This window comes from Columba livia, chromosome 26, assembly GCF_036013475.1.
Source record: "Columba livia isolate bColLiv1 breed racing homer chromosome 26, bColLiv1.pat.W.v2, whole genome shotgun sequence".
Taxonomy (NCBI): Eukaryota; Metazoa; Chordata; class Aves; order Columbiformes; family Columbidae; genus Columba; species Columba livia.
Genome location: NC_088627.1, coordinates 326,303 through 346,609, shown reverse-complemented (window position 1 = coordinate 346,609; position 20,307 = coordinate 326,303). Strand labels below are relative to the sequence as shown.

Sequence of the window (20,307 nt, the reverse complement as noted above, 5' to 3'; positions counted from 1 at the left end):
CCTCAGCTGGTTTTGGGGGGTGACCCCAGCAACGGGCACACAGCCCCACACTGCTGGGACCCCGGCATTAAACCCATTGCCATGACGGGTTCCACCAAAATCCACCAAACCTCAGCCCCAATGCCCACCAGCATCCTTCCCGTTGGGTGGCCATGGGGACGCTGCGTGGGACCCACCTGCACACTTGGTGCGGCTGATGAGGGGTGGGCCAGGTTTGCCAGTGCCCCCCTCGCCGGGCCGGGTGAGCAGGACGCTGATCTCGTACTCCGTGTCGGGGTCCAGGTGCCACAGCTTGTAGGTCTGCATGTTGACAGCATGGACCTCCGACCAGGGCCCCGAGGTCATGCGGTACTCGATCTCCTTGCGCACGATGGGGCCGTCGCCGATGATGGAGTTGGTGTTGAGCTGGATGATGAGGTAGGTGGAACCGGCCCGGAGCAGCTGGGGGGGCGCGATGGGTGTGGGGGGCTCTGGAAAAGAGAAGGGGCCGGTGGAGAATCCCCCTCCAGAAGCAGCTCCACAGTGTCCCCAGCCCTGGCACAGGCCAACAGTGGCACAACCAGGGATACCACAATTCTTTTTGATTTTCCACTAGCTACAGTCGAGATATTCACAACGTCTCTCCCCAGACGAACCCAGATCTTCTCACTTCAGAGCATGGGGACAAAGTTGGATCCTCTGCCCAGAGAACATGGGAATGGACACGAGAACATGGGAGGGCATCCTTCAGCCCATGTACGTGCCCCTCCATCGCTGTTAGTGAGGCTTTAACAGCTGCAACGGGGTTTCATGGAATCATGGACCTCATCTAGTCCAGCCCCCCTGCATCTTCAGCCTGGTCAGGTTGCTCATGTTTCATCTGATCAAACCTTAATTATCTTTACAAGATACACTGCCCAGCGTGGTGCAGCATAGTTTCACCGCAATGAATTAATTCCCACCTACTGCAATCAAAAATAAATGATTTAAGGCCACTTGGAAAGGCAGAACCATCCATGTATAACAACTCACAGTGAGAAATTGTGATCCCACCATCCCCAGCATCCCACCCTCCTCCTCCTCTGCAAACAGCAGGAACAGCCCATCCATGACCCAGGTCCCCACCTTTGACAATGAGCTCAGCAAAGTTGGAGACGCCGGAGCCACGGCTGGACTGGGTGACACAGCGGTACAGGTCCTGCTCCTCCTTGGACACCTCGTCCAGCTGGAAGGTGGCCAGGAAGCGCCGGTGGCTGATGTGCTTCACGGAGGTGGCAGGGACGACCTCACCGCTCTGCCTCTGCCCCCGGGAGAAACAACACGTCATGGACCGGTTTGGGTTGGAGGGACCTTCAGAGCCACCGCAGTACCCCCCCTGCCACCAGCAGGGACATCTTCACCAGCTCAGGCTGCTCAGAGCCCCGTCCTGGCTGACCAGCCCAGCTCTCTCAGCCTGTCCCCAGCAGAGCTGTTCCAGCCTCGGGTCACTCCTGGGGCTCCTCGGGCACCTCTCCAGCAGGTCCACGTGTGTCCTGCCTGGGGACCCCGAGCTGGACCAGCACTGAGGGGGTCTCACCAGAGCAGCAGGAACATCCCCCTTGACCTGCTGGCCATGCTCCTTTTTGGCACAAACGTGACATCCAGAGCCACCAAGCACGTCCCCAGATGATGTCTGCTTAAATGGCTGGGGACGGATTGCCATTCTCCCAAAGGGACGGCACAGGGACACCGCAGAAGCGATGCACGGGGGTGACAGTGGAGATGCTGGTGTCACCACCGCCGCTCACCTGCATTAGGAACCGCTCGGCCTCCGTGGCCTTGCCAGCGGCCACGCACTGGAAGGTGGCATTCTGCCCCGCGTTGACCTCCACGTCGCCCAGGCGGGAGAAATGAGGCGCTTTTGCTGCGAGGGACACAAGCCAGAGGTGATGAAGCAGCCAAGCTCCATGGGGACCCACCGCAGTCCAAAACCCGCCCGGGACGCTGGGGCTGGAGCTGAGCTCAGGACGGGCACAGTCCTCAGCCTGGGCTCAGGAACTTGTTCCCATCCCCACAAAATCAGCCTCCATCCCACGGAAGGTTCCAGCATCCCGCTGCACTGTCAGCAGATGCAGGCTCTGGGGCTGATAGAGGCGAGTAGGTCTCCCACCCCAGCTTGGAGGAAATAAGGGGTGAACTACAAGATCCAGGGTGTGGAGACCGCCCAGGATTTCAGGTCCCACCTGCCCAGGTGGCCCCTCTCAGGCCACGAGTTCAGGATGCGCTTCTTGGGGTTTTATAAAAACCCAGCGATGGAAAGAGGAGCCCCAGAGACACTGAGGAGCTGGAGCTCCACCCGCCCAGGTGACAACAGGACACACAGGTGGCACCAGGCAGCACCTCGGCATTACTCCATCAGCTCCCCAGGACCATCCTGACAGGCACCAGCTCCAAATCCTGCTGCCCAGCCCAGCTCAGCAGCACCCACCCGTGGGTCCCCTCCCACGATACTCACAGCATGGGTAATTCAAGAGCAAAATGTCATCCAAGCCAAAATAACCCCTGCGCTCGCTGGAGACCACCGCCTCGAAGAGGACCTGCGGCACCAAACAGAGGGGTCACACGTTGCCGGGGAATCCGCACCACGCCAGGCAGGGGCGTCCGTGCCACGCAAGGGAGGTCCATGCCACGCAAGGGGGGTCCATGCCACGCAAGGGGGGTTCTGCTGGGGCTCACCTGGTACTCGCTGGGCCAGAACAAGCTGACCGCCAGCTCCGCCTGGTGCCACTGGCGGCCGTGGGAGCCGGAGGAGTTCCAGACGGCGCTGCCCAGCGGCCCCCCTGTCACGCGGACGTAGGCGCTGAGGGTGCCGGGGCTGCGCCCGTCCCGGCTGTACATGAAGTAGCTGAACTGGAGGCAGTGGGTGTCGTTCTCGCTCAGCGCCTGGAAGAGCAGATGAGCCCTCTGGCCCGGGGCGTGCTGCGAGGAGTTCACCATCAGGTAGGAGCCTGCGGCGGGAGGGAGAAGCGGGGAGAGCATGGAGTAATCCCCCCATTCCACATCTGCTGAGCTTGGCTGGCAGGGATGCAGAAGGCAGAGGACGCAGGACTGCAAAGATGTGCACGACCCAACAAGGATGCTCAGGTCCCACTGGGTACCAATCCCTGGGGACATGTGGGACGGGGCAAGGAACACAGGATGGAGTCGGTGTCAGATTCCTTTTTGGGCAGCGACAGGACACCGAAACAGGACCTGGCTGCTGGACCAGCCCCACACCTCCAGGACAGCGGGGTCAGTGCAGCTTCAATGCCACCGGAGCCCCTCTGCCTGCTTTCCCCTAACGCTCACAGCTTCGGCTGCATCAGCACCACCTCCCCAGCCGGGCCCCAGCCGTTTTAATTCCCATTCCCATCGCCTCGTATCATTTACCACGCAGTTGTCACCGAGTTTAAACTGTGCTCAGCAAGTGCTCACAGAGGGGGGAAAAAGCGCTCATCAGCTTAACGAGCAGCGGCACTGCGACTCTCAGGGCTGCCAGCCCCATCTCCCAGCACCCCACATCACCAGCACCGAAACCAGGAGTCCCAGCGCAATCCCAAAGCCGTATCTATGGGGCAGGAAGGACAAAAACCCCAAAAGCAGCACCTTCCCACCTCACACGCTCCATCCCAGGGGGTCGGAGGCAGGAGGGGATGCAGGAGCCCCAGCAGCTCCATGGGGCACAGCCACGGGGCCCCATCCACCCTCCCAAGCCCTCCCCACCACCAAAGGTGAGGGGATTATTAATATCCTTCCATTTTAGTAATGGCAGAAGCTGTAAGTAACAAAGCCAGGCCATTTATTCAAGTCTACCATTGTTTACCTGACAGTAGGAGCTTAATTATTAATAGCTTTCACCGCTGGCTAATTTAAACGAATTCATGCACTTTCCTCCCACCAGCTCCCAAACAAGTAAGCACCGAGGAAAACCTAAGGCAGGCAGCAGGGAAATGTGGGGGCACCCCCCGTGTCCCCAGTGCTGGGGAGCTGCCCCGTGCCCCCACCTTCCCAGACAGCGCAGGAGCAGAGCTGCAGCAGGAGCCCCGCAGACTGCCCAGTCCCAGCCTTTAAAGCTTAGCTTAATTGCTGCCAGCAAAGCCAGAGATGGGGATGGAGAGGACGGGGTGTCCCAGCCCTGCTGTGTCCCCAGGCTGGGGGCACAGGTACCAGAGGACTGATGTGACACCGCAGCTCGGCAGCACAGCCGGGTTATTTTGAGCCCTGTCCATGTGCAGCATCACGCAGCACAAGAATCTGCCCCCAAAATCATGAGGAAAATAATTTCCAAACCTCCCAGGAAACGGGAGGCGCAGAAACAGCCCCGGGGGGGACAACCCCCAGCTGAGACCTCAGCCCAAAGGACGGGACGCTGGCACACACCGGCACTGTGCTCTGCTCCTTCATCCTCCCTCTGCGCCTCCATCAGTTTGAGTCAAGGTGCTGGTCCAGGAGAGCTGTCACCACCCTTTGCCACCATGAATAACCAGTCAGCCCCCATGTCCCCCCAGCCCAGCTGCAGCAACATGATTCAATTTGGTTTTCAGGTGGGCTTTTACAAGTGCTCTGTGGAGAAAAAGACTCAAAAAGCGCTAAATAATATTTCAATCAAACAAATGAAAAGAGAAACAACTTTCTAGCAACGTTCCCTACAGGAAAACCATCAATTTGTTACACAGAAGTCAATGATGAGGTTTAAAGCTGTAAAAATCAGCCTGGAAGGGCTGTGCACTGAAAGCCTTGTACCCCTCCAGCAAAGACGGGTTTTCCCACTTGTGGGATCATCAGCTGTTCCTCGGGATTCAAATCAGATCTTCGAGGATACCACAGCACCTCCGATAACCTTGGCAGGGAATCAAAGAGCAACGAGCCCCCAAGGAATTCTCTGCGCTCGCCCGAGGGCCGCAGCAGCGCGCCCGTGGCGCTGCCCGCCCAGCACCCTGCCCAGGGCTGCCTGCGCCCCGCCACGGAGCCAGCAGAGCCCAAGAAGAGGGAAGCAGCTGCTCCCCCGCCGCCAGCGTCACCGCCTTGCCAAGCTTTTCCTCCTACAAAACCACCCAGAGACAAAAATAAATTAAAAAACAAGCTATTAAAAGGCAGGAACAGGCGGCACGACAAGCAGAGGGCGGCACCGCCAGCCAAGAGGTGCCGGGGGACCAGATCCGAGCGCTGCAGCGTCTGCCTCCGGAAAACCGCGTTGGAAGATGAAGCCCGACGGTGCCTCCTCGTGCGCTGGTTTTCCTTCTCAATGTGTCAGAGCCAGCACTGGGATTGAGTACCAGGATCAGGTACCAGGCACCGGCACCAGGTACCAGGACTGGGTACCTCCTCCCTGCTCCTGCACCAAGCCCCAGGACGAGCATCTCTCGAAGAAGTCCCAACATCAACATCTGATACTTGGCTGCCGCAGGGTCCTTGGACCAGTCTAATCCCTCAGGAGCCAAAAATCCAGCTGAGTTTTTCAAGGTTTTTATGGATACGTAGCAGGAGCCGGTTGGGAAGCGGTGCTGGAGCTATCGCCTGAAAGAGACTCCTCGGAGGGGACGAGGGACCTCAGAGCTCATTGGGGTGGGGACAACGGCTCAGTCACCTGGCACGGCCGCGCTGGGACATTGCGATGTGGCCGCACACGACAGCGGCTCCATGTGTGGAGAGGAAAAGATGAGCAGGGAACAGAAACTCCGATCGATGGAGCGTTTTCTACTCTCACCGAGTTTGGAAGGAAAACCTATGGAAAAAAATCCATTTGGAAATAAAACCCACCCACAAAGACGACGGTTCGGTGTTTCTGAGCAGAGCTGCGTGGAGCGGCAGAAAGCGGGTGCTGCGGAGGGCACGAGGCTCCAAGGGGAACTTTTGCCACAGTCTCTCCCAACTCAATTCGCCTCCTTTGAATTTCCACATGTGAACTCAACCTGCACCTCTCCCAGGGAGACCCTGCAGAGCACCCTTGTCCTTCAGGGGACAACAGGGGACAACAGGGACCTCTGCTCCATGCTCCATCCACGTCCCTGCAAAGCTTCACCTAAACACCCTGCTTCATTTTGATATTCATTAAGTAACCTCACCTCATGCTTCACACGTGGAGCTCAGTGACTGATTTGAGTGCCCTGTTCCACCCTGCCCGCAGGACCACCCCACCCCGGGCCCCCGCTCCTCCAGGCGCTTTGGGACCCGTCCGAACTCCGCCAGCCCGGGGCGCCCGGCAGCGCCGGGTGCTGAGCGAGGCACAGGCTGGGCCCCCTCCCCTCGGCTTCCGAACAGCGCAGCTCCTATGAAATCAGATCAAATCAGACACCGCAGGGCCCGCGGGCAGGGGAGGACACGCTGGCTCACTGAGGCGATGCTGGGGAGAGCGGGAAACAGCACCCGAACACCCAGAGCTGTTGTGGTGCAGGGAGGCGCTGCCTCCTCCCGCCCGCCTCACGCCCCCCGCAACGGCTCCTTTGGACAACAATAACAAAGAGCTGAAGATAAGAAACATGGCGATTGCAGCGTAGGAGAGACCCACCCGTTCTGTTCAGGTGAAAGAGGGAGGCAAGTCAAGACGAGAAAAGAGGGGAAAAAAACCCAAAGCAGAAAGAGGGATGCGAAGGAGGAGGCGGGTGGCCAGCAGCCAGCATCCGCTCCAATAAATCCTACGCTCCTTGAAACTGGCTGATCTCCAACAAAAACTCATTTTAATCTGAGACCACGAGACTCCTTTGGAAAGTGCTCCCTGGAGAGGCCCCAGTGCCACGAAATAACCTGCATCCACCGCACTGCTGCGGGACCGAGGGGCCACGGGGCTGCAGGAGCATCCCGCCCAGCTCCACACGCGTATTGGGGCGAAACCAGACACAACCGGGATCCCTGCGCCCCCTCGGTGCCCCCAGGCTGTGAGCAGTGTCCGCCTGCACCCCCGCAGCCCCTTCGACAGTGAAGAGACGGGGGGTTATTAGGGGAACCCCGGCTACGGGGTCGAGCAGCCCTTTGGGTGTCACCATCGGGGACAGGTGGTTTCCCTGGGGACCGGACCCTCCGTGCTCGCACATCTGACCTGGACCGGCCGCATCCACCTCCCCGTCAGCTCTGGAGTTTATTTCTTTAACTCTTCACATTGATTTAAGCCCTCAGCTCTTGCTAAGCCGGAGTTATTTCCTGGAACAGAGAGCGCAGCCCCATTCCAGCGGACCCCGACAGTCCCCCCGGCTCTAAACTCGGGCAGTTTGCTCCAGATTTTCAATTACAGCTGAAAAATGAGCAGAAAACTCAACTAATTACAGGTTTAAGACCCTCCGCCATGAGCCATCTCAATCCCCAGCTCTGCTTTCCCCCCTCACTGCCCCAGGAACCCCCCAGGACATACACAAACCAGGATAGTTCAGTTTAAAGCAATTATCTGGAAAGTCATCACGGGGGAGCAGGATCTGTCGGTGCTGTTCTGCCCCCGCCCGGTGCCCAGGACAGGCCGGCGGGACGGGAAGGGGAGGGAAAGGCGACCGGGAGAGGAGATAACGGAGGGAGGTTTAGCGGGGAAAAGCCAAATTAAACCCCAGCATGAACAAGGCACCAGATAAACAGCTGGAGGCAGATTGACGGAGCAGTAACGAGTTTTCTATAAAGCAGTTAATGTTTTAATAAAAAAAGAGTCATTTTTACTATCGATCTCTGCACCAGTTCTCATCTCCTTATGCCCATCATCAGGCTGGGACCTGATCTGAGCCGCCGGAGCGCCGGGACCAGGGAGCAGCCAGTGGTCCCGAAAATGAGGAGACTCGGCCCTGGTGCAAATGGACACAGGGACACCTCGGGGATCCTGGCAAGACACAGTCCAGACCTGGAGCAGGCAGAGCCCCCGACCCACACCCGGGCACAGCGCCCGCACCACCCGCACCGCTGTCCACACCACCGCCCGTGCCACCTACACCGCCGCCCGCACCGCCCGCACAGCTGCCCGCACAGCTGCCCACACCGCCCGCACCGCCGCCTGCACCGCCGCCTGCACCGCCGCCCGCACAGCTGCCCGCACAGCCGCCCGCACAGCCGCCCGCCCGGCTCCACTCCCTCAGCCCGGCGATCCGAGCGAGGAGATGGACCAGAAAATAACGGAAAATGGCTTAAAAGCAACGAGATTTAAAACCAAAACAAAACAACCTATTTGCATTTTCTTCCTCACAGCTACCCAGACTTCAGGGATGCCTTCAACCTACAGCCATGAGCTTTTCCCTACGCTTGCAAGAGCCAGAAATACATTTTCCCCCCGTTTTCCACATCTCCCAGAAGAAGGAATTTCTGACGAGACCCCAGAGCAGGGCGGCAGCAGGAGCCGATGCGCCCGAGAGGAGCGGCGGTGGCTGCAGACCCCGGGGAGGGATCCGAGGTGCCCCGGGCAGCGCGATCGGGCGCGTCCCGGCTGGCGGCAGCTGCAGCTGCCACGCTCGACACCAGATGGGGAATTTGGCACCGTCGGAGACGCTGCCGAGACCCGCGGGAAGCGTGGAAAGCTGCCCAGGCTGCTGCCATCACGGGCGAGGGGACGTCCCCCCGCAGCCCCAGCCACCCGGGGACAAGGGCAGGAAACACGGCCATGGTGGAGGGGATGTGCAGAGGAAGTGGGGCTGGAAACCTTGGCTTTCCACCCCAAAACCACATCTGGAGCATCTATGGCTCCCCCAGTCCCCTGCCCCAGGGGGTGGAGATAGCACAGGGTTACATACACCCCACCAAGAGCCTCAGCAGTACCCGGTGCCACTCAATGTCCCTGTCCCTGCTGCGCCATTAAAACCCTCGGCGGCGGCAGCGTCCCGTGTCCCCCGTCCCCACCGCGCTAAGGACGGACACAGCTCGTCACACCTCGCCAGCACATGCCCACGGACCCAGGACAAGACGAGCCTAAAACGCTGTGTGAATTACAGATGGAGAAGCCACGTGGACTGGCTCTGGGGTACAGGTTTGGGGCAGGTCTCTGGGACACGGGACAGGTGTGACCCCCCTGGGGACCAGGACTCACCGTGAGGCAGGTCAGCCGTCAGGTGCGGCATCATGTAGCTGCGGATGAGCTCCCACCCGAAGTCATCGTCCTCGCCCTGGCTGTACTCGCACTGGCTCGGGTCACCGTCCTCCTCAAAGGTGCAGCCGGCTGCGGACAGAGAGACCCGTCAGACCCCAAAAGCCCTGCTGGGATGATGGGCTGCCCCCAAACACGAGGGGACCCCAGGCATCCCCTACATGTACCACAAGCAAGGGTACGGCCCTGTCTGCCGCCAACCCCCATCTCTCCCGTTCGGTCCCCCCCCAGTGAAAGGCGCTGGCAGGTCTCAGCGCCCGGGGGGCTCAGCCGCGGGAGCAGGATGCAGCTCCCAGCTTTGCTTCCCGGGGGCCGATCACCAAACCGGGTGTTTCTCCCAAGAAAAAGGCACTTCGCTGTGGTCACACAAGGATGCGCTCGACCCTGGGGGCTCCTGCAAAAATCCTCCCTTGACCAAAGCCCCGCGCACGTGGGTCGGGCTGTTCCCTGACAGCAGCGGCAGCTCCCAGCCCCAACAACCCACAGCACTCACAGCACTGCGGATGCGCCACCGACCCCGCCAGCCGGGGGCTGGCACTTTGAGCGCTTCTGCTTCTCGTTTGGGTTTGGGGATTGGGTTTTATCCTTTGGAAAGAGCGAAGGCGAGAGCCCCGCACACCTCCCTGCTCTGCAAGGTGCTGGGCTGAGCATGGAGAACCGGAATCAGTGCCAAGAGGCCACTTGTCCCCATGTGTACTGAGGTGACATGCAGACAGCACATGAGGTGGTGGCCAGCCCTGCATGCCGCATCCAGCCCCCCATCCCGTGAGCTCTGGGGCTCCCTTTGCCCATGTGGCCCCATCACGCCGGTTCATTAACACTGACCTCTTGGTTCATTAACATTGACCCATTGTTCCGCTAAACCCCCAGATTACACCGGGACCAGGCAGCAGCGCTAATTAACAGGAGCCCCTGGGCTGACAGGGCAGGCACAATAGGAAAGCCCTGAGCAAGCAGAACGAACAAAGGCAAATTCTCCCTAATGGGCCTGCGAAAGCAGAGCCGGGCCAGGGGATTACTTCTTCTGGGTTTGTTTTTTTAGTTGTTGGTTTTTTCCTGTTTTATCCCCAAATTACATCAGTAATTCCCCCATTGCCGGGGGATTTGCCGCTCAATGGCCTCGCTGCTGCCAGGCAGGTTGTGCTTCCCCGTGTCGGGGGATGCTCCGATGCATCGCTTGTACAAACAAGACCAAACACTGGGAAAAAAGCCCATAAAATGCACAGAAAATTATTACTCCCAACTCTCTCACACATAAGAACACACCTGGGGCTTCTCCCCAACCTCATGCTCATTTTTTAAGGCATTGGGGTGCATTCCAGCTCCATCAACAAGTTGGTTTTTTCCTCCTAGACCCACAGAAAACTTCTTAAGATCAAAAAGCAAATTATTTCCTATTCGCATGCTCAGAGGTATCAAGAACCCAGTTTCCCTAAAATCCTTCCCAAAACGGAGCATCGTTGGCCCCGCGCGGCCGTGCCCCCGTGGCACCGAGCAGCGCCGCTGGCTCTGCCACAGACACCAGATTGGAAAGAGTCAAACTTGGCCGCGGTTCCTCATGGAAGAAACAGCACGAACCTGTCAAAACACCCCAGGAAGGAAAGAAAAGAAATTCAAAATAAAACAAATTGACAGAAACCAAGTGCCAAGGGATTTAGTGAAAAAAAAGAGAGAGTTTCTTTCCAAGATCTGCTGGAATGGGACGTTCTGGTAGGAAAAAATTGTTCCTAGTGTTGGGTTGTTTCTGGTTTGAGAGAGCGGAGCGGGGGCGGTAGAGCCCGTGTCCCAAGGAAAAGCGGTTCCTTGCCCCCAATAAGTTATTCCCAGCTACTAATGACACAGAGACGTAACCTGCCCCCCCAGGCGGCATCCCCAGCGCCCACATCCCCCAATGGCCCGTGCTTCAGTCCCCCATCACCCCGAGGCTGCATCCGAGGCCGCCCCCGAGATGATGCCCAAGCTCCAAAAGCTTAAAATGCAATTACGGGGAGTAGATATTTTGCTGGCGGAGGCACAGCTGGCCAGGACGATCCATCGCGTCCTCACACCGCTTCATTGGTGCGGATCTTCCCAGCGCGAGCGTCCCCCGCATCGGCCAGCGCCCCCCCTCGGATCCGCCGCCGTTCGCAGGCGGGAACGCGCCCCGGGCAGGACGCGCTGGGAGCTGCTTTCCCGCAGGCGCCAGCAGACGCGGGGGACAGGGAACACATACTGCGATCCGTCTAAAATTAGGCACACTTCTCACCCAGCAAAATCTCACACGTACCACGCTGCAGGCTCCCGGGCGAGGTTATTAACGGAAATGGGATCGGAAACCCCATTTTTATCCCCGGGGGATGATGCTGGGGGGTCAGGGACTGGCTCGGGGGATGCGGCACCGAGGAATCCAGCTCGGTGAGCACAGCGGGTCCTGCACCCCAGCACCTCGCACCGATGGAGCCCCGGAAACCCGACCATCACCCGGGGGGCTCCACGGCCAGGTCCAGCCAAGCCCAGACACCCGGGGTCTGGGGCTCAGCGGTGGGATCATCTCCAGCCCAGGCAAGCACAGGACTAAACCCCCGAGGGGCACTCTGCATGCTCAGAAGGCCCTGGGGCACCAGCAAATGTGTTCTGTGCATCACACACACCGGCGATCACAATAAACACCCACCCTGTCATCTCTGCTCCCCACTTCCGCAAAATAGAAATGTTAAAAAAAATATTACCGATTTCCTGGCCCCGATAAAAGCAGATTAGAAGAATATGGAAAGCAGCACCATTAAAATTCTCACCAGTAGTTTGTTTTCCTTCTCCAAATCATTTTAAATATTGCATTTAATAGAAAAATAATTTGCTCAGCTGTAAGAAACATCAATTTGCAACTTGAAGCCTTGTATATTAGCCAAAGAAGCTAATGTGTAAACATTAGCAGCTCCAATAACGCGTGGGGTTCAGCCAATGCAATTCCAAGGAGAGAGCAGCCAGATATTAAGACAGAGGATTTGCATAATAAGTCACTTATGCCCGATAACCTCGGTGCTCGGAAAGCGCGGGACTAGAACAATATCCGTCCACCAGCAACTACAGAAGACAAATCTCTTTTTCTAGCTCTCGATGGATTTTACCTGCAAGTCCCCATGGGGGTGCTGAGCCCCCCACAGTGGGTGCCCAGTCCCAGCTCCGGTACCAGGAGCCTCTGGGGACCCTGGGCACAGGGACTGGGGAACTGGGACATGTGGGTTCACTACGGACACCCCGGGACCTGGGGGAGCAAATACAACCGGGACACACGCAACCTGAAGGGTTTGTAACAACTCAGGGCTGGCTCACAGCTCACGTGCCTCACTTCCTCATGAAGATGCATTTAAAAGCAAAGAGGGGAGAATTAATCTCGGCAGAGTCCTTGTCTGGGGCACATCCAGCTGCAAAAAGCAGCTCCCCTTCCCTCCCACCCCCAAAGCAGCTCCCAGGGGATCAGGACCGCTGCATCACCCCGATGCGCATGCAGCCAGGGCTGCGGCTCCCCAGCTGTTGTGCTGTGATGCTGTGGGGCACAAGGCGGGAGGTGCTGGCCCCATGGCCAGAGGGGACGTGTGAATTTAACCCCCATCCAAGTGCTGTCCCTGTCCCAGCAAGTCCTGCTCCAGGGAAGGACCAGCATCGCTTCTCCATTATTGATACCCAGGCCAGGAAAGGTCCTGCAGAGCAGAAACATCCTGAAACCGCCCGGCCAGGAGGCCACTAACCTGCAACGGAAGTGCTTTAATAATGAACCGTCACTTAATTAACATAGCCAGGACTGCCTCTTCAACTCCATGGGAATAAAAAACAGGGCAGGTGGCTGGAAACCTCCATCCTGCTTTATTGATTGCTGGCTGTGCAATTGTAGCTCCTGGACTACGGAGCCACCTGGCTGGGGGGAGGAGGGAAAAAGGGAGGATAAAAAAGGGGAAAAACTACTAAAATAGAATTTAAAAAACAGGGAGAAGGCTCTTTCTGAGCTGGTGATGGGCTGCACGGTCCCCACTGCGCCCAACATCCCCTCCCCAGCCCTCGGGAAAACAAAAGCAGCAGGAAGCGGAGCGGGAGGAAGGTCTGGCAGAGCAGGAGAACGTCTCAGTGCGATGCAGAATCCAGGTCGGTCTCCTCCTCCTCCCGTTTCACCGGGAAAAGCCATGTGGGAAGATCGGCACCGAGGTTCAGAGGTGGTGGAGCAGCTGACTTGGGCACATCGATCACCCACCAACGCTCAGCAGAACCCTCCGATGTCACAGGGGGAACAGGATCGGCCGGCAGGTCAGAGGCTCCGGCAGAAGCCACCGTGAGGAACGAAAAGGGTCCGTGTCACGGCTCTGAGGAGCTGGACTGAGCCGCTGCCCTGCGGCGGGCACAGCTGGGACACGGCTGAGCGAGACCCCAAACCCAAACATCAGCAGGGGTGTTCTCACCAGTGCCACGCTGGGCTCAGCCACCCAGGGTCGGTGTCGGCTCAGGCATCCATCCATCCATCCACGCCAGGTAAACACCAGCAGCTCCAGCAAACTCTCCAGGGTCTCCATCAGCACCTCAGTGCCACCCAGTGCTCCCAGAGGTCCGAACCTCTAACCAGGCATGTGAGCCCCTGCGGCGGTGCTGAACGGGCATTCAGCACCTCAGCCCCATGTGAGCTCCTTGCAGCCCCCGTGCCCAGCACCATGCACCCCTTCCCTGCACCCAGACCAGCTGCAGCCACCAAACCCAGCCTAAGTAGGACAGCTCAGCCATCCCACAGGAAAAACAGGCAGGAGACAGCACCTTGCACCCAGAGATGCTGTTCGGCCCAGCGCAGTGAGCAGCAGGTCCCCAGATGATTTACTAAATTAAAGGTTCAACTAATAAAAAGAAATAGCCCCATACAGAGATGCGCTGCTCCAGTTTGATATCGTTATAATCAAAGGAAAGTAGGCTGATTGCTGGCTGTGGGGGGAAAGAAATCAATTGGACATTATCACTCAACAGACAGATGAAACTACAGTCAAAAATAAACAGACATGGGAAAGTCCTTGGGAAAAGACTCAGCTGGGCACCAGCCAACCCCCCAGAGCAGCCCCAGCCCCATGGGGAGCGGCAGCGCCTGCCCTGGCACCGCAGCTGCAGAGGTCACCCCCAGCTGCTGCTCCCCCAAAAGACACCGGAAAGCTCCAGCAACCGGGGTGGGGAACGGCTGGACTTGGTGATCTTGAGGGTCTCTTCCAACCAACATGATTCTGTGATCTGCCAGACAGCAAGAAGAGCCCCGGGCAGCACCCCAAAGCCGAGCCCCCGCCCTGGCTGCAGCAAGTGCTTCCCCTCTGCTCCCGGTGACATCCTCCCGGTGACATCCTCCCGGTGACATCCTGCTGCCCCAACCAGCGGCTGATGATCCAGTTGCGGGGTGAAACACACTGAACCGGAGCAGCGCTCACTCCCCAGGTGGGCTAACTGGGCTAATTAGGCTTAAATTCTCCGGCAGAAGCAGCACGCCAGGGGCTGCCACCACTGTGCTCGTCTGCACGCACGGTCATCTGTGGGCACCAGGAACGGCCGTGGGGACAGTGGCCTCGTTAAGACACATCAGGTCATCGGTGTCCTTGTCCCTTGTCCTGCCCTGGGAGAGCTCAGAACATCTCAAGCCAGATCGGTTGCTGCATCCCAGCACACAATCCTGATTAACTTAACGATGTTGAGAAAGGTCTGATCCACACAGCAGGCTCTGGGATGTCAAAGCGGTTCACTGGCTCATACAGGCTTCCCTGGGGGGCCCCCAGCACCTGGTGGTGCCACACTGGGGCAGAGCCCAGCACAGCCACAAACAGGGATGGATGGATCCCCCGGCACCCCGCACGGTCAGGAGCTGCAGGTGCAGGGACCCGCGCTATTTGCCAACACTTTGCAAGCCAAAAAAAATAGCATATAACAAAAATATTCAGAGTTGCTCTGGCTGCACCACATCTACACCCCAGGGGCAGCGAGGGGGCAACGCTGCGCTCCCACCGCACCCCCGCCCGGGACGGGGTTTCCAGCCCCCCATTGTGGTGGGATTCAGTCTCTGGGTGGGGGAAACTGGGGTGCAAAGCTTGAGGGCCTTAAGTCTGTAGGAAACCCATGGGGTACCCCAGGACCTCTGTGTGTCCCCCGTGTGCTGCAGAGCAGGGCTGTGACACCCCGGGTGGGACCCGGAGAACACAAGAGCAGCCCCGGAAGCAGCTGCAGCTGACGACCACCCAGCAAGCAGGAGCAACGCTCCAGATTCAACAGAGAAAACAAAAAGCCCGAAAGAGCAGCTGATGTGTGACCCCCCGGCGGCAGCAGCAGCTCGGGCAGGGGACAGGGCTGTCCCCACACGCAGACGCGGGCAGGGGCTCTGCCTTTGCTTTCCAGCAGCTGGAGACGAGCTGGACTTTGGATGTTGATCCAGGCACAGGACGCAGAGCAGCCGCTCCCAGCGCCAGGGAAGGAACCAGCCCAGGGAACACGCAGGAAATTCCCTCCAGCACCAGCCAGCTCCGCAGCCCTCCTCCTCCTCCTGGTGAGGAAGAACAGGCCCCATGTCCCCAGGACCCCCAGCCAGCAGCAGCTCCTGCCCGGCCACCTGCAGCAGGAAGAAAAAGCTCCATCTCCAGGACTTATTTTAAGGCCGCCAACAAGGAGGCAATTAGCTCCGAGGGACTAATTGCTGGGAATCCTGCTTCTCCAGAAATCAAGCCTCAGTTTCCCCGAGTACAAGGAGCGGGGTCTCCAGCCTGGAGCAGGATCCAGGGAAAGCTGCAAAACAAAACCCGAGCTGCCATGGGGGAGAAGAGGAGGTTTGGGAATCTCGACATTTAATCATGCAGTAACTAAAGGTTCCCAGACATGTCTAATAAGACAATTATAGTGCATGTTAATAATAGATTATTAAAAAGCTTATTTATGGAGGTTTAAGCAGGCAGATGGCAGGGCTGTGTCGATAAGGCTCTCCCGAGCCCGTGCTACCTCCCAGCTCCGAGCACACAGCAGGGATTTACCTGCCGCTGCCTCCTCCCGCTTAACCCTTGCACAGCGGCCGGAAGCAAAGCAGCAAATTCCTGGGGGGCTGCAGCCAGGAGAGGAGTTTTTTGGGGTGCGCTGGGGTGCTCGGGGCTCTCAGCACCTTCGCAATGGGTTGAGTGCGATGGAAAAGGTCCATCCCGGGTGCAGGGGGGGAGGTCGTCACAGCCAGGGCAGGGGTCAAAGCCACCAAGAAGCATCTGCCTTTGTCTCTCAGGCGTGTCCCGGCCCCCCAGCCCGGATCCTGCTGGGCTTTGCTCCGGGAAAGCTCCCAGGGAAGCTGGATGGGGATGGTTTGTCTTAGTTTGGATAACAAAGGGGAAAAAAACAAGTGGAATTTGGGCCAGGAGGTGACTCACCAGGATCCCATTCCCGAGGCAGGGGCAGGGCCAAGCGCCCAGGAAAACATGAAACGGGAGCGCTGGAGCAAGCAGAAAGGCTAAAAATGAAACAAACGCAACTGCAAGGCTCGGTGGAGGGGAAAACACGGGCTCCAACCCTCCACCGCGGGATACAGACACAGAGCCAGAGGGACAGGAGCGTCACTGCACCCGTAACTCTGCTTCAGCCCCACGGATGGCGAAGATCCATGGAGAGGTGACCCAGGAGAGCAGGAAAAGCTCAGACCCGGGCACACGGGGGCTCACCCGTGAGCGGGATGTTCCAGAGGGCAGGAGCATTTGGGGCTCTGGGAAAGGCCACGGCACTTCCAGGGCATGGAAAACACACACAGCGGCAAGAGACAGAGATTCTTCCCTGGCACAGCAGAGCAGCGAGGGAAAAAAATCCAAGCCTGAAACAAGCTGACAATGCTCTCGCACATTTTATGTGCTTGGTGTAGGCAGGGTGGGGAGGAAAAAATGCCCTGGCATGGAAGAGCCCATCGGCAGCCAGATGGAGGGAAATAAACACCGCGAGGAGCAGGATGAGGCACCCGGAGAGCATCAAACACGGATCCCATCCCCAGCACCCGGGGCTGGTGCAGGGGCTGCCGGCAGCGTGTGGCCCTGCGGCCCCTGGGGCCAGCTCCCCCTCCCGCCCCACACACGCAGCACCCCGAGCAGCCCCCGGCCCACTGATGGAGACGCTGCGGTTAACGGTCGGGGCGGGGGACGCCGGGCGGATTTGTTCCGCTCCCCAACCCCAGTCCCAGGGATGGCGTCTGCTCAGGGCTTCCCATTCACTGAGACAACACAACTGCCACGGGGTCAGGGTCACCCCTGCTGCGCTGTCCCGGCGGCGACAGGACCCCCTGGCGTCCCCAGCGAGCAGCTCAGCCAAGACAACCAGCAACCACCCCGCTAAACAAGTCCTGGTGCCCCCAGAGATGCCACCAACCCCAATGCGGGCTGGGGCTCCCCAGCAGCACTAACTAAGTCAAAGCTCCAAACTCAAATATTTTATTTGCTTAATTGCTGCTCCCGCAGTCAAACCAAGTGCAAACAGCTTCCGCATAATTACAGCGGGAGTGCCGCGCGGCTGCAGGCGCGTGTCCCCACCGCGTGTCCCCACCGTCACAATACAGCCCGCAGCAGGAACGGGCGACACAGGCTGGGGTACACACAGCAAGTCACTGCTGAAGATTTGGGGTGCATTAGTGCGATACAGAGGAATGGAGCTGCACCCTTTCTGAGCAGAAGGCAAAAGGAGAGGACAAAATGAGCTGAGGCTGCAAAACCCGCTGCCCCGCGGCCCAGCCTGCTCCCCGATGGACGCTTCCAGCAAGAGCAAAGAAAGCTCTAGTTTTTATTGCAAAGAGCCCAGGGAGGAAAGGTGGGGCTGGCAAAACACACCAGTGACAAATCGCAGGTCCCCGTCGCAGCCGCTGACACTGCGAGAGCACAAGGGACCCCTCGGGCTGGAGGGCCAGTAAATGCTTTTCCAACACGACGAGCAGTGACAGCTTAGTCACTCTGAAATCTGAAACCGCAAAAGTTTGCACGCTGCAGAAAGGAGCAAAAAGCATCCTGGGCTGGTGGGGAAGCTGCAACGCCGCACCCAGCTCCCATCACAGCTCAGCCAGGTCAGCCAGCCACGCCGTGCCTCAGTTTCCCCACCTGTGGAAGGATCACACTGCGCCCCTTCTTTTAAAGGAGTGGCAAGAAAACTCCCCATCTCCCAAACACCCACAGTGATGAGCAGCTGGTCCTCCGCACGACGGGCGTGGGGGTCTCTGGTGACCCCAGAGCACACGCAGATTGTTAAGTATTTTTCAGCAGCCTTGCCCGCTGTGCAGCCCCGGCCCCGCGGGGACCAGCCAGGGATGTCCCCACCGCCAGGCCATGTCCCCACCGCCTGGACACGTCCCCACCGCCAGTAAAGCCGCACCAGGAGGAACAAACACTGAGATTTATGTGAAAAGCAGCCGACGGCGAGGACAATGGACACGGGGAGCTGGACAGCCCCCCCGCCTCCAGCTGAACCCGGCCCGTCGGCTGCACCCCCGAGCTGAGCCCTCACCCAGCACACGGCTCTACCCCCGCCCGCTGCCCCAACAAAACATAAACCCATTCCTTCCCCACCATCCCCCACCTCACATCAGGAGCCTCGGCTGCTTCGTATTTCCCCCATCCATCTATTCACCATTCCCCCTTCTGCATGGGTCGCGCTTATTTTGCTCACTGTTGATGGGTGTCACTATTTACAATATTTTGAGAGAGGCCATCACTCCAAAAAAAAAAAAACAGAAGGAAACCAATACACCAGCACGGGGACTGCATGCGGGTGAGCTGCTTCATTTTAAAGGAAAAAAAATACAGAACCAGGCAAAAATGCACCTTAATGTACCGAGCTACAGCACCAGGTCCTTCAAGCATGGCACCAGCTCCCTTCTCCCCGTGCCTCAGTTTCTCCTGCAAAAAGCCCTCACAGTCCCTGGCCGCACTTGGCCAGCCCCAAATTCTTCCACCCCGCAGCACCCGGTCCCTGCTCCCCACTCGCAGGGTCGGGCCGGGCGCCTTCCCGGGGGCGGGAGCCGCGAGTCACGACGCCGAGCTGCCCAAAGGAACGACGACAAAACACCCTACATAGAGAATTCTTAAACCGATCGTGCTTTGGTACAACTCGAATTGTATCCCGTGCCACGGCGAGAGGCTGCGACCGGAGAGCGGCCTCGGCCGCCACCTGTTCCACCCGGCGGGTCCCCAGTCCCCCGGCCCCTCCGGGACCGAGTGACACACAACGCACCCGGCCCCGCCGCCGCCCGGGGCTGCACCCCCGCCCCAAACGGGCTCCCGACGGCGGCGTTCGGTGCCCGGTGCGTCCTCCCCGCCCGAGCCCCAAAACCCGCTGCAGGGCTGCCCCTGCAAACAAGCCCCCGCTGCCACCGGGGGGAGTCTTCCTTCCCGGGGGTGCAGCGGGAGAGGCGCACGGAGGAGGGAGGGAGGGAGGTCGCCCCGGTACCGGAGGCCGCCGGGCTCGGGGTGGGCTCAGCTCCGGCCGTGCAGACGGGGGGTGCAGCCGAGCCCCTGTACCAGCCAGAGGGCTCCGGGGAGCCCCGCTCCGGTGTCCCGAACTCGACGGCCGGAAGAAGCCACAGCGGCGGGACGGGAGGAGCCGCTCGCACCGGGGGTGGCCCATCCAGCGGGGTGCTGGGGAGCTCCCCCGAGCTCGCGGAGCAAACAGGACCCCCCGCGAACACACCCCCCCGCCCCGGTACCCCCTGCGTTCGTACCGGCGGGCGTCTCGGTGTCCAGCGCGCAGACCCGCAGGGCGAGGGCGAGCAGCAGCGCCCGGGCGCTCCGCATGGTGCGGCCGGGAGGGCGGGGCGGCGGAGGGGCCGGGGCCGCCGGGGCCGCTCGGGCCCGCGGTTCCTGCGCGGCGGCGCAGCGGGGCACGCGCGCCCGCCCCGCGCCTCAAATAGCGGCGGCTCCGCTCCGCCTGACGTCAGCGCCGCGCGGCACCGGCACCGGCAGCGGCGGCGGCACCGGGCAGGCCGGGGGCGCCCCCTGCCGGCCGCCGCGCGCACCCGCAGCCCCAGCCCCGCTCCCGCCCCCCCGCGGAGATGGCGGGGGGGAGTCCCGGTGATGGGGGAGTCCCGGTGATGGGGGGGGTCCCGGTGATGGGGCGAGTCCCGGTGATGGGGGGGAGTCCCGGTGATGGGGGGAGTCCCGGTGATGGGGGGGGTGCCGGTGATGGGGGGGAGTCCCGGTGATGGGGGGGTCCCGGTGATGGGGGGGGTGCCGGTGATGGGGGGGAGTCCCGGTGATGGGGGAGCCCCGGTGATGGGGGTCCCG

The 20,307-nt window shown here is 59.8% G+C and overlaps 1 protein-coding gene across 5 annotated transcripts in view; it reads right to left on the bottom strand.

Moving 5' to 3' along the window:
* Positions 1 to 19,942, bottom strand: part of PTPRU (protein tyrosine phosphatase receptor type U) — a 47,688-nt gene extending 27,746 nt beyond the window's left edge. For 4 of the 5 annotated variants that reach the window (XM_065041352.1, XM_065041353.1, XM_065041354.1 and 1 more), the window contains exons 1-7: positions 9,537 to 9,801; positions 8,987 to 9,115; positions 2,695 to 2,966; positions 2,474 to 2,555; positions 1,767 to 1,882; positions 1,105 to 1,279; positions 177 to 470 (exon numbers count right to left, since the gene is read on the bottom strand). In XM_065041352.1, coding sequence (XP_064897424.1) covers positions 177 to 470; positions 1,105 to 1,279; positions 1,767 to 1,882; positions 2,474 to 2,555; positions 2,695 to 2,966; positions 8,987 to 9,115; positions 9,537 to 9,786 — 1,318 coding nt within the window. In that variant the 5' untranslated portion in view covers positions 9,787 to 9,801. Of the gene's footprint in view, positions 1 to 176; positions 471 to 1,104; positions 1,280 to 1,766; positions 1,883 to 2,473; positions 2,556 to 2,694; positions 2,967 to 8,986; positions 9,116 to 9,536; positions 9,802 to 19,745 lie in introns of those variants that run through there. The other variant, XM_065041356.1, reaches the window with a different exon arrangement.
* Positions 19,943 to 20,307: the final 365 nt, after the last annotated feature.